The sequence below is a fragment of the Tupaia chinensis genome, unplaced genomic scaffold (genome assembly GCF_000334495.1).
Source record: "Tupaia chinensis unplaced genomic scaffold, TupChi_1.0 Scaffold138517_1, whole genome shotgun sequence".
Lineage (NCBI taxonomy): Eukaryota > Metazoa > Chordata > Mammalia > Scandentia > Tupaiidae > Tupaia > Tupaia belangeri.
In genome coordinates this window covers 1,986,726-1,998,182 of record NW_006198412.1, presented here as the reverse complement: position 1 = coordinate 1,998,182, position 11,457 = coordinate 1,986,726, and the positions used below count along the sequence as shown (strand labels likewise).

The 11,457-nt window shown below is 44.7% G+C and overlaps 2 protein-coding genes across 3 annotated transcripts in view; one reads left to right on the top strand and one right to left on the bottom strand.

Moving 5' to 3' along the window:
- LOC114004539 (uncharacterized) overlaps positions 1–347 on the bottom strand; it is a 12,985-nt gene extending 12,638 nt beyond the window's left edge. Inside the window, exon 1 of the mRNA XM_027765507.1 lies at positions 323–347. Within this exon, the coding sequence (XP_027621308.1) occupies positions 323–347 (25 nt within the window). The remainder of the gene's footprint in view (positions 1–322) is intronic.
- Positions 80–11,457, top strand: part of TRIM45 (tripartite motif containing 45) — a 14,953-nt gene continuing 3,575 nt past the window's right edge. For both annotated transcript variants that reach the window (XM_006161397.3, XM_027765511.1), the window contains exons 1-4: positions 80–885; positions 2,663–3,396; positions 6,319–6,448; positions 7,549–7,663. In XM_006161397.3, coding sequence (XP_006161459.1) covers positions 410–885; positions 2,663–3,396; positions 6,319–6,448; positions 7,549–7,663 — 1,455 coding nt within the window. In that variant the 5' untranslated portion in view covers positions 80–409. The remainder of the gene's footprint in view (positions 886–2,662; positions 3,397–6,318; positions 6,449–7,548; positions 7,664–11,457) is intronic.

Here is an 11,457-nt window from a genome sequence, read left to right as displayed (position 1 = left end):
GGGGGCGGGGGTGCTTGTCGCGTCTCAGGCATGGACCTAGTGGGTTGGGTGGCGGGAGGGGGGTGGCAGTGGAGGGCGCGAGAGGTGTAGGGGTCAAGGTGTTGTTAGCAGGACTAGCTCTAGACGTAGACCTGGAAACGCATCTGGGGAGGAGGACTTCGGGTTTAGATGAGTGCGTGGGCGTGTCTGGTATGGGATGCCGTGGAAAAGAAGGGGCCCTCGTGAGTAGATCTGTGGGTGGTTCCTTTGAGGAATTCTCTTCCCGTTTGCTCTTTTATTTGCCAACGAGAGTCCCTATGGTCTCTGGTCAAGTGTTGGCAACCTTCTCTTTGGGTGATCTTAATCATCTACTACTTCATTATAGAACTGCCCAGGGCGTTTTCTGATACTGGGCACAAACGTGGGGAATATGTCAGAAAACAGGAAGCCGCTGAGCAAACTCCCCAGTGGGACTGCATTGGGGAACTCGGGCAAGACTCGTTGCCCTTTGTGCATGGGGCTTTTCAAAGCCCCCAGGCTCTTGCCTTGTTTGCACACGGTTTGCACCACGTGTCTGGAGCGGCTAGAACCCTTCTCAATAGTGGACATCCGAGGGGGAGACTCAGACACAAGCTCTGAGGGGTCAATATTCCAGGAACTCAAGTCACGCAGTCTGCAGCCACAGATCGGCATCCTCTGTCCGGTATGTGATGCTCAGGTGGATCTGCCCATGGGTGGAGTGAAGGCTTTAACCATAGACCACCTGGCCATGAATGATGTGATGCTGGAGAATCTGCGTGGGGAAGGCCAGGGCCTGGTGTGTGACCTGTGCAGTGACAGGGAAGTGGAGAAGAGGTGTCAGACCTGCAAAGCCAATCTCTGCCACTTCTGCTGCCAGGCTCATAGGTAAAGATGGGTACCCCACCTGGTGTGGCTTAAGAGTGGAATACAAAGAGATGTCCAGACAGAAATCTCTGGGTGAGCAATGGAAAGGAAAACTCTCAAATTTGGAGGGTTGAAGAACAATATATGATGCAATAGTAAATACTCTAGGACAGCAGTTAATTCCGTCAGCCTAAAATAGTATCTGTAATAATAAGAGCAATAAAGGTTTCATAGTCCTTTTCAGTTTACACACATTCAGTTTCCTTCAGTCATCAATTTGTGCCATGAATGATGGTACTCAGTGCTGGAGAAGCAGAGGAGCATGAATATAATAGTATAGTCCCTGCCCTTGATCTCAGTTGCTCATTGCAACTCTTATGAAAAGGCAGGCACTATTTTCACTCCCATTTATTACTTGAGGAAACTGAAGCACGGCAATATGATGGGGTTTGCCAAGGTCCCACAGCTGGTAAGAACTGAGTCTTAAATGCAGATCTTCTTAAAACATTCTGTGCTCTTTCTACTAATCCATGCTGCCTTCCCAGTATAGGTGCTGATTGGGTGTACCTCACCTAAGCCTTTGCCTTGTACCCTAGAGTTACTCTGGAGTTTGGTGAGGTGGTCTGGTAGGTGTTAACTGGGATACAGATATGTCTTTAATGGCATTTAGCAAGTATAGTTTGTCAGATGGATCACTCTTTGGCCCTTCTTATTCCCCCCACCCCAATCCAAGACTTCGTAATGTAAAATGACCAAAGCTTTAGGATTAACCTAAAATAGCTTTTTGTTTGTTTGGTTTTTTAAATGATATTTATTTTAATTTGACCCAAGAGGGACCGAGAGAGCGTGCAAAAGCAAGCTGCCAGGTCTGGGACTCAAACCACAGCTGGCCATGTGCAAGTCCAGCACCCTTACCATCATGCCACCTGCCAGTCCGACCAGAAATAGTTTCTAAGTTCTGACTTTCATCTATTTTCTGGCTTCACTATCAGAACAATTTAGTAGTCTTCACTCTTGTTATTTTTAACTTGTAATTATGTGATAGTTTCTATGACTGTCTTGCCGCCAGCCTAACAGCTGACCCTATTTTCTCTGTAGCCACTCTCTTGGTGCCAGAATAGGCATATAAGCTTCAAGATGACAGAATGCTAACGGGAACTCTGACCAGTCACTGGTTTCCTAGGGGTTTTCCTGAATCTTTAGAGGGCTACTAAAAAGGGGAATTAAATAAAAGAGCTTTGATTCTGCTGACCACCAATTTCACTCTTTCTAGTAACATTTATAACTCTTGAGGGAAATTCTGGCCTGCTGTTTTGAGTAATGTAGGTACAAGTCAAAGGCAATGCTTTACCAAAATCTTAGCTGGATGAGACTTTTTTTTTCTTCTTTTAATTGCTTGGGGTTCATTGCTATGTTCGCTGGCACAGTTTCTGTCTCTTGGTGCTGGTTTTCTCTGTCACCTCTAGCTTGCTGTGGCTCTTTTCTAAACGTGCCAAATTAACTCTGTGGGGTAAGTTCCAGATGTAGTATCAGCGGTACAAACTTTTACAGAGGCCTGCCCCAAGCCGGAGCACTAGATCACTGTCATTTTATTCCACACAACAGCCTTTCAGGTTGCTACTGTCCCCACTGTAGAGATGAGGAACTGGAATCAGAGATGATCACGCAGGGAAGAGGTTAGCGCAAGGAACTGAACTCAAGTGCTTTTTCTTCAGAGCACATGCTCCTCAAACTTCTCTGCCAAACTTTCCCAACTGAAATAATTCCCCAATTTTCCGTTCTGTCTGTTTGCCCCTAGGAGGCAGAAGAAAACAACTTACCATACCATGGTGGACCTAAAAGACTTGAAAGGCTACAGCCGCATTGGGAAGCCCATCCTGTGTCCCACTCATCCTGCGGAGGAGCTGAGGCTGTTCTGTGAGCTGTGTGACCGACCCGTGTGCCGGGATTGCGTGGTTGGGGAGCACCGAGAACACCCCTACGACTTCACCAGCAACGTCATTCACAAGCATGGTGACTTTGTGCGGGAACTCCTCAAAGGCACCCAGCCCCACGTGGAGGCCCTGGAGGAAGCCCTGGCTCAGATCAATGGGATGAACAGCGCCCTGCAAGAGAGAGTGGAAGCAGTGCCTGCCGATGTCCGAACATTCTCTGAGGGCTACATCAAGGCCATTGAGGAGCATCGGGACAAGCTCCTAAAGCAGCTGGAAGACATACGAGTCCAGAAGGAAAATTCCCTGCAGCTGCAGAAGGCACAGCTGGAACAGCTGCTGGCAGATATGCGGACTGGAGTGGAGTTCACCGAGCACTTGCTGACCAGCGGCTCAGACTTGGAGATACTCATCACCAAGGGCGTGGTAGTAGAACGGCTCAAGAACCTGAATAAAATGGAATACAGTGCCCGTCCTGGAGTAAATGAAAAGATATGCTTCTCTCCTCAGGAAAAAGCAGGCCGGTGCCATGGCTATGAAGTTTATGGGGCCATTAATACCAAAGAGGTTGATCCAGCCCAATGTGTCCTTCAAGGAGAAGGTAGGAAGGCATTTCTTATAGGCATTGAAAGGTAGTGGAAAGAGACATGGTATTGAAAGATTTGTGGCTTTTTCAGCTCGAGCCTTCATTCAGCCAAGAAGTGCTCCCTTGCTGTTTTCCAAAGGAGAGAGAGTGTGTGTGTTCTAAAAGACTTTCTTGCCCTGTTTGTTCTAGTCAACACACAGCTAATATTCAATATAGGGATGAGGCTTGGCCCTTTGTAGGTCAGAAAAGTAGTACCCACCAAGCAATTTAAAGATTTTGCTTTGTGGGAACCAGCAGTTAGCGTAATGGCTATGTCGCTGGATTCCCATGTAGTCGACCGCGGTTCGTGTCCCGGACCCGGTGGCTTAAAAAACTCACGCCGGGCGCGTGTGCGTGCCAAGACAAGATCCCGAGAGGAGAATGGAGGAGAAGGGATTGCGGCGTGACCATCCCCCCTGGGGGGTGATTTCTCGCTTTCTGTCTCTATGTCTCTCTCTGTCTGTCTGGCGAGCGCATGCACCCTACAGTGAAAATCTCTCAAAAAAAAAAAAAAAAGATTTTGCTTTGTTCTGTCACCTGACAGAACACAGACAGCAGCTGCAGGAGTTAACAGCACTGACGAGGGCAGGACGAAATCCTACCTGCTCAGAAAGGAGCATGGCAGGCCTGGGATTGCTTAGACCAAGTTCTAAAGAGGGTCTCAGAAGAATGAGGAAAGTTATGGTTTCCTTTCTTCTATGACCCTTTACCTCACATAAGCCTTATATCATTGATGTTTAAAGAATATGGAAGGTTTTTCATTCAGTGGAGGAAAAAAAAAACGTTTATTTTGACCAGTTTCCTATTCCTAAAGGAAGCATCTTACTCAGCATGTACTTCACAGGTCAATCCTGACGGGAAGATTGTATCTTGGAGTTATCCTAACTCTGGCACAGGAACTTTGAACTATATGGAAGTTATGGATCCCTTTCAGCGGGCGCTGCCGATGTCCGAACATTCTCTGAGGGCTACATCAAGGCCATTGAGGAGCATCGGGACAAGCTCCTAAAGCAGCTGGAAGACATACGAGTCCAGAAGGAAAATTCCCTGCAGCTGCAGAAGGCACAGCTGGAACAGCTGCTGGCAGATATGCGGACTGGAGTGGAGTTCACCGAGCACTTGCTGACCAGCGGCTCAGACTTGGAGATCCTCATCACCAAGGGCGTGGTAGTAGAACGGCTCAAGAACCTGAATAAAATGGAATACAGTGCCCGTCCTGGAGTAAATGAAAAGATATGCTTCTCTCCTCAGGAAAAAGCAGGCCGGTGCCATGGCTATGAAGTTTATGGGGCCATTAATACCAAAGAGGTTGATCCAGCCCAATGTGTCCTTCAAGGAGAAGGTAGGAAGGCATTTCTTATAGGCATTGAAAGGTAGTGGAAAGAGACATGGTATTGAAAGATTTGTGGCTTTTTCAGCTCGAGCCTTCATTCAGCCAAGAAGTGCTCCCTTGCTGTTTTCCAAAGGAGAGAGAGTGTGTGTGTTCTAAAAGACTTTCTTGCCCTGTTTGTTCTAGTCAACACACAGCTAATATTCAATATAGGGATGAGGCTTGGCCCTTTGTAGGTCAGAAAAGTAGTACCCACCAAGCAATTTAAAGATTTTGCTTTGTGGGAACCAGCAGTTAGCGTAATGGCTATGTCGCTGGATTCCCATGTAGTCGACCGCGGTTCGTGTCCCGGACCCGGTGGCTTAAAAAACTCACGCCGGGCGCGTGTGCGTGCCAAGATCCCGAGAGGAGAATGGAGGAGAAGGGATTGCGGCGTGACCATCCCCCCTGGGGGGTGATTTCTCGCTTTCTGTCTCTATGTCTCTCTCTGTCTGTCTGGCGAGCGCATGCACCCTACAGTGAAAATCTCTCAAAAAAAAAAAAAAAAGATTTTGCTTTGTTCTGTCACCTGACAGAACACAGACAGCAGCTGCAGGAGTTAACAGCACTGACGAGGGCAGGACGAAATCCTACCTGCTCAGAAAGGAGCATGGCAGGCCTGGGATTGCTTAGACCAAGTTCTAAAGAGGGTCTCAGAAGAATGAGGAAAGTTATGGTTTCCTTTCTTCTATGACCCTTTACCTCACATAAGCCTTATATCATTGATGTTTAAAGAATATGGAAGGTTTTTCATTCAGTGGAGGAAAAAAAAAACGTTTATTTTGACCAGTTTCCTATTCCTAAAGGAAGCATCTTACTCAGCATGTACTTCACAGGTCAATCCTGACGGGAAGATTGTATCTTGGAGTTATCCTAACTCTGGCACAGGAACTTTGAACTATATGGAAGTTATGGATCCCTTTCAGAATGATCTCCCCCTGAGAAATACCCCCTATTTTGGGTAAACAATTTCAGGAGATTCTTAGATCCTCTTAAGCATCTCCATAGACCTTATACAAGTTCAAGAACCCCAGGTTATTAAGAAACGCTGCTTCACCTGAATGCTGGACCAGCAGCTATAACTACTGGATATTCCTTGTAACACCTTAGCACAGTGTAGTGAGGTGTGGTGAATCTCACAGTGTGGAAGGTCCAAGCTGAATCCTATTCCAGAAAGAACCAGTATAGAGGGGGGCTTGAGGGTCACTAGCCTTTCTCAACAATTGAGAGGTTTTCTTCTCTGAATACCTAGGTCAATCTTGAGTATTTTCAAAGCTTCCTTAGGGCTAAAATTAAGGTTCAGGATATAAGAAAGCTGCTGGCTGAGATAACCAGTCTCATTAGGAGGCTCTCCCAAGAAGGGAGGCAGAAGGGGAAGAGCAGAGAAAGGAGGCAGGGTTCCAGCAGTCACAGTAAGTGGGAAGCACAACCATTTGTTCTGCAGAGAAAAGGCAAGATGGCATCTGATCTGGGGATGTAGTCACTGCAGTTTACCTTTGAGGTGAGGACTGAGTGTTTATCTTTTGCAGATCTCCACAGAGCCCGAGAGAAACAGGCAGCCTCTTTCACCCTGCTTTGTAAGGATGCTGCAGGAGAGATCATGGGCAGGGGAGGAGACAACGTTCATGTTGCTGTTATCCCTAAAGATAAGAAGGACAGGTGTGTATTACATAATTCATTGTCATGGGTAATGAGCAGTGAGGAACATGGAAACATGAGGTCCTTTGAGATCGTGGAAATGTTACTGCTTATAGGTAGTTATAGTTTACCTCTCCATAGTTCTCTGAGAAAATGTGATAATGACCAGTGGGACCAGATTTGTTTTCTATTTTATAGTTATATTCTGTCTCAAAACTTGGTCAGATTGTCTTAATCTCAAGCTTTGGGACAAACTAAAATACTTCTATGTTAGACTAAATGGTGCCCTTCTAAAAATTCTGCCCCTCTTTGGTCTTCAATTGTAATCAGCTTGTTTGTTTTTATATGGAATTAAAGTATGTGTCAGAGGAACAATAAACATTTTTATATGGAATTAAAGTATGTGTCAGAGGCACAATAAGCAACAAAAGAGCACCAGAAAAAAAAACACTAAAAACAAAACAATAACATTTTCTAGGAATTTATCTGAATATCAGACTAATTCATATGAGTATCAGACTTCCTGTCGTATAAAAATAAACATTTCTGAGACAAATGAAAGAAGCTTCCTGTTTGGGAGACATTTAAAATTAATATTGAGGGCCAGCCCCTAGCACAATAGTTAAGGGAGCTGGATCTCACATGGCCAACTGCAATTCAAATCCCAGCCCCAGTGGCTTGAAAAATGCAGAATGCATGTGTGCCCCAGATCCCAATGGGATGGAGAAAGAGAGAAGGAATTGCAGTATGACCACGCCCCACTAAGGGGCGCTTTCTCCTCTCTTTCTCTCCATGTCTCTCTCTGGTGAGCATATACACTATCTGGCAACTAAAAGAGAAAATACTATTTTTAAAAAGAATTATTAATTAATTTTATTTGTTTTTATTATTTAATTTGACCAGAGACACACAGAGAAAGAGAAAATGAGAAAGCAAGCTGCCAGGTCTAAGACTCGAACCATGGTCAGCCATGTGGGAATCCAGCACCTTTAACTACCATGCCACCTGCTGGCCCCAAGAAAATAATATTGAATGGAATGGTGTAGAGTTTACATCCTAAAATAATATGCAACTGAGAGAGGCTTGTTGGAGTAACTTTTTAAACTGTTATCTCCATTTAGTCCAGTGAGAACAACGGTCCAAGATAACAAGGATGGGACATACTATGTTTCTTATACGCCCAAGGAACCTGGGGTCTATACTGTATGGGTCTGCGTCAAAGAGCAGCATGTGCAGGTGAGTCATAACTGCCCACATCTCCCCTGAACTCCTACTCTGGGTCCCTGAATTCTATCATCTTAGAATCTGGAGACATTTTTTATAGGAGCAGTGGTAAAGAGGGATTCTCTTCTTTCTTCTCTTTACCTTAGAAATGGCCCAGATTGGGGCCAGCAGGTGGCGTAGTGGCTAAGGAACGGGACTCCCACATAGCCTACCACCATTCTAGTGCGAGACTTGGTGGCTAAAAAATCATTCTGGGTTGGGACCCGCAGTTAGTGTAATGGCTATGTCCCTGGACTCCCATGTATTCGACCACGTTTCGAGTCCCGAACCCGGTGGCTTAAACTCATGCCGGGCATGTGTGTATGCATGCATGCCCAAGATCCCAAGATCCCGAGAGGAGAATGGAGAAGAAGGGATTGCAGCTCGGCCATCCCTCCCAGGGGGTGATTTCTTGCTTTCTATCTCTCTGTTTTTCTGGCGAGTGCACGCACCCTACAGCAAAAACCTCTCAAAAAAAAAAATAAAATAAAATCATTCTGGGTTTGTGTGCATGTGTGCATGCATGCCCAAAATCTCAGAATGAAAGAGAAGGGATTGTAGCGTGGCTACAGTCAGCTACCTCCAGAGGCTGATTTCTCTTTCTCCCTGTCTCTCTCTCTCCCCAGTGAGCACACATGCCCTATAGCAAAAACCCAGATGTTGCTTCCCTTATTTAGCTAGGGATGCTGGTTATCAGAACTCTCTAGCCCCATTTCATCTCCAGGCAGTTCTGCGTCTGTTTTTTTCATTCTTCCTGTTAGTTGGAACTCTTAATTCAGGCATGGTTCCTTGATCACAGGGATCAAGCCACTAGCAGACCATAACGCACATTTCAGAATATAATCTACTGTAGCTCAGGATTTTCCTGCTTTGCTCAGACTACAACCATAGAGAAATTTACTGTAACACAAGGGGTGATGTGGAGGAGGTTTATGCTCCTCCTCTCAACTGACCAGTCGTCTCTCTAACCATCTGCCCATGTAATTCTCTAGTGTTTTACATACATGGAGTCTTCAAAAAATTCATGGGAAATATATATTATGAAAAACTGAATTTCAAAAATGTTTGTACCAAAATAAATTCATACTATTTTCTATCATCTTAGAATCTGGAGACATTTTTTATAGGAGCAGTGGTAAAGAGGGATTCTCTTCTTTCTTCTCTTTACCTTAGAAATGGCCCAGATTGGGGCCAGCAGGTGGCGTAGTGGCTAAGGAACGGGACTCCCACATAGCCTACCACCATTCTAGTGCGAGACTTGGTGGCTAAAAAATCATTCTGGGTTGGGACCCACAGTTAGTGTAATGGCTATGTCCCTGGACTCCCGTGTATTCGACCACGTTTCGAGTCCCGAACCCGGTGGCTTAAACTCATGCCGGGCATGTGTGTATGCATGCATGCCCAAGATCCCAAGATCCCGAGAGGAGAATGGAGAAGAAGGGATTGCAGCTCGGCCATCCCTCCCAGGGGGTGATTTCTTGCTTTCTATCTCTCTGTTTTTCTGGCGAGTGCACGCACCCTACAGCAAAAACCTCTCAAAAAAAAAAATAAAATAAAATCATTCTGGGTTTGTGTGCATGTGTGCATGCATGCCCAAAATCTCAGAATGAAAGAGAAGGGATTGTAGCGTGGCTACAGTCAGCTACCTCCAGAGGCTGATTTCTCTTTCTCCCTGTCTCTCTCTCTCCCCAGTGAGCACACATGCCCTATAGCAAAAACCCAGATGTTGCTTCCCTTATTTAGCTAGGGATGCTGGTTATCAGAACTCTCTAGCCCCATTTCATCTCCAGGCAGTTCTGCGTCTGTTTTTTTCATTCTTCCTGTTAGTTGGAACTCTTAATTCAGGCATGGTTCCTTGATCACAGGGATCAAGCCACTAGCAGACCATAACGCACATTTCAGAATATAATCTACTGTAGCTCAGGATTTTCCTGCTTTGCTCAGACTACAACCATAGAGAAATTTACTGTAACACAAGGGGTGATGTGGAGGAGGCTTATGCTCCTCCTCTCAACTGACCAGTCGTCTCTCTAACCATCTGCCCATGTAATTCTCTAGTGTTTTACATACATGGAGTCTTCAAAAAATTCATGGGAAATATATATTATGAAAAACTGAATTTCAAAAATGTTTGTACCAAAATAAATTCATACTATTATTCCATTTTTCTACAAACTTTTTGAAATACCCTTGTATATGCTTATCTGTTACGGTGGTTACTACATGTGTAACACACAACTATAATAATTTCTAGTTTGGAGGTTATGATTGTGTCTTTCAAAGACAGGGTCTCACCACATCGAAACCTTTCGCCTTAGCCTCCCAACTGAGACTACAGCACAAACCACCACCTGCAGTGTTGCCAGCCTTTAGGTTAGACTAAGAATTGAACCTGCGTCTCCCATATGGCCCCAGACTATGGAGCACAGTGTCATAACAGCACGTATCAATGCAGCTGGGTCTAGAGATTATGAATTGTTTTTTGAGCATTTTTTGCTATAGGGAGCATGCGCTTGCCAGAAAGAGAGAGAGAGAGAGACGGAGAGACAGAAAGCGAGAAATCACCCCCCAAGGGGGATGGCCACACCACAATCCCTTCTCCTCCATTCTCCTCTCAGGATCTTGGGCACACACACATGTGCCTGGCGTGAGTTTAAGCCACCGGGTCTGAGACACGAACTGCAGCCAGCTACATGGGAGTCCAGCGATGTAGCTACTATGCCATCTGCTGTTCCCTAGATTATGATTTTTTAAAAAATTTGGAATAGTGGGTTGTCAGAAAAACCATGATGTATTTTCTATGTTTTTCTATGCAAAACTGTCATGACTTTTCCAACAACCCAATATATACAGTAGAATCTCTGCTGAAATTATAGTACAGAGGTTTCCCTCAAGCAGAAATCAACACTGACAAGAACAAAAAATTACCATACAGTATCTTGATAAACTAGGTGAGTGGTCTGTGCACTAGAAAAATTCAAATTATTGCCTACCTTATTACAACATGTAAAGAACAGCTTAGTGTTTGTGCATATATTATCTCACTTTTCCTCAAAACCACTCAGGCACAGGGATCATTATCGGATTAGACTGAATGATTAAATTTGCCACAGTATACAGTAACTATGTAGCAAATTTGGATTTAAACCCTTATCTTTGAACTCCAAGTTTTAAATTTTATTTTATGTTATTTATTTTTTACTTACTAATTTTTTAAGAATTATTTTATTTAACTTTATTTATTTATTTGCTTCTTTTTAAAAAAAATTTGATCAGAGAGGGATAGAGCGAGAGAGCAAGAGAAAGAGAAAGCGAGAAGGCAACCGACCAGGTCTGGAACTCGCACCATGGTAGGCCATGTGGGAATCCAGCATGCTTAACCACCACGCCACCTGCTGGCCCCTATATTATTTATTTTTAACCTTACCAGAAGGCATGTGCATTCCCTGAAGAGATAGGGAAAGTGAGAAAGCACCGCCATGGGGCATTTTCATGCTGCAGCCCCTTCTCCATTTCTTCCTTTTCTTTGGGATTTTGGGCACACACATACATGTGCCTCATGTGCTTTTCAAAGCACCAGGTCTAGGACTCAAACCATATGGCTGGCCATGTGGAATCCAACCGCCTTAATCACCACACCTTAGGCAAGACCTAAATTTTAATTTATTTTTATTTTTGAATTTAAAAATTTTTTTTGTTGGAGACCAGCAGGTGGCGTGATGGTTAAGGCGCTGGACACTCCCACATGGCTAACCCCGTTTTTTTTT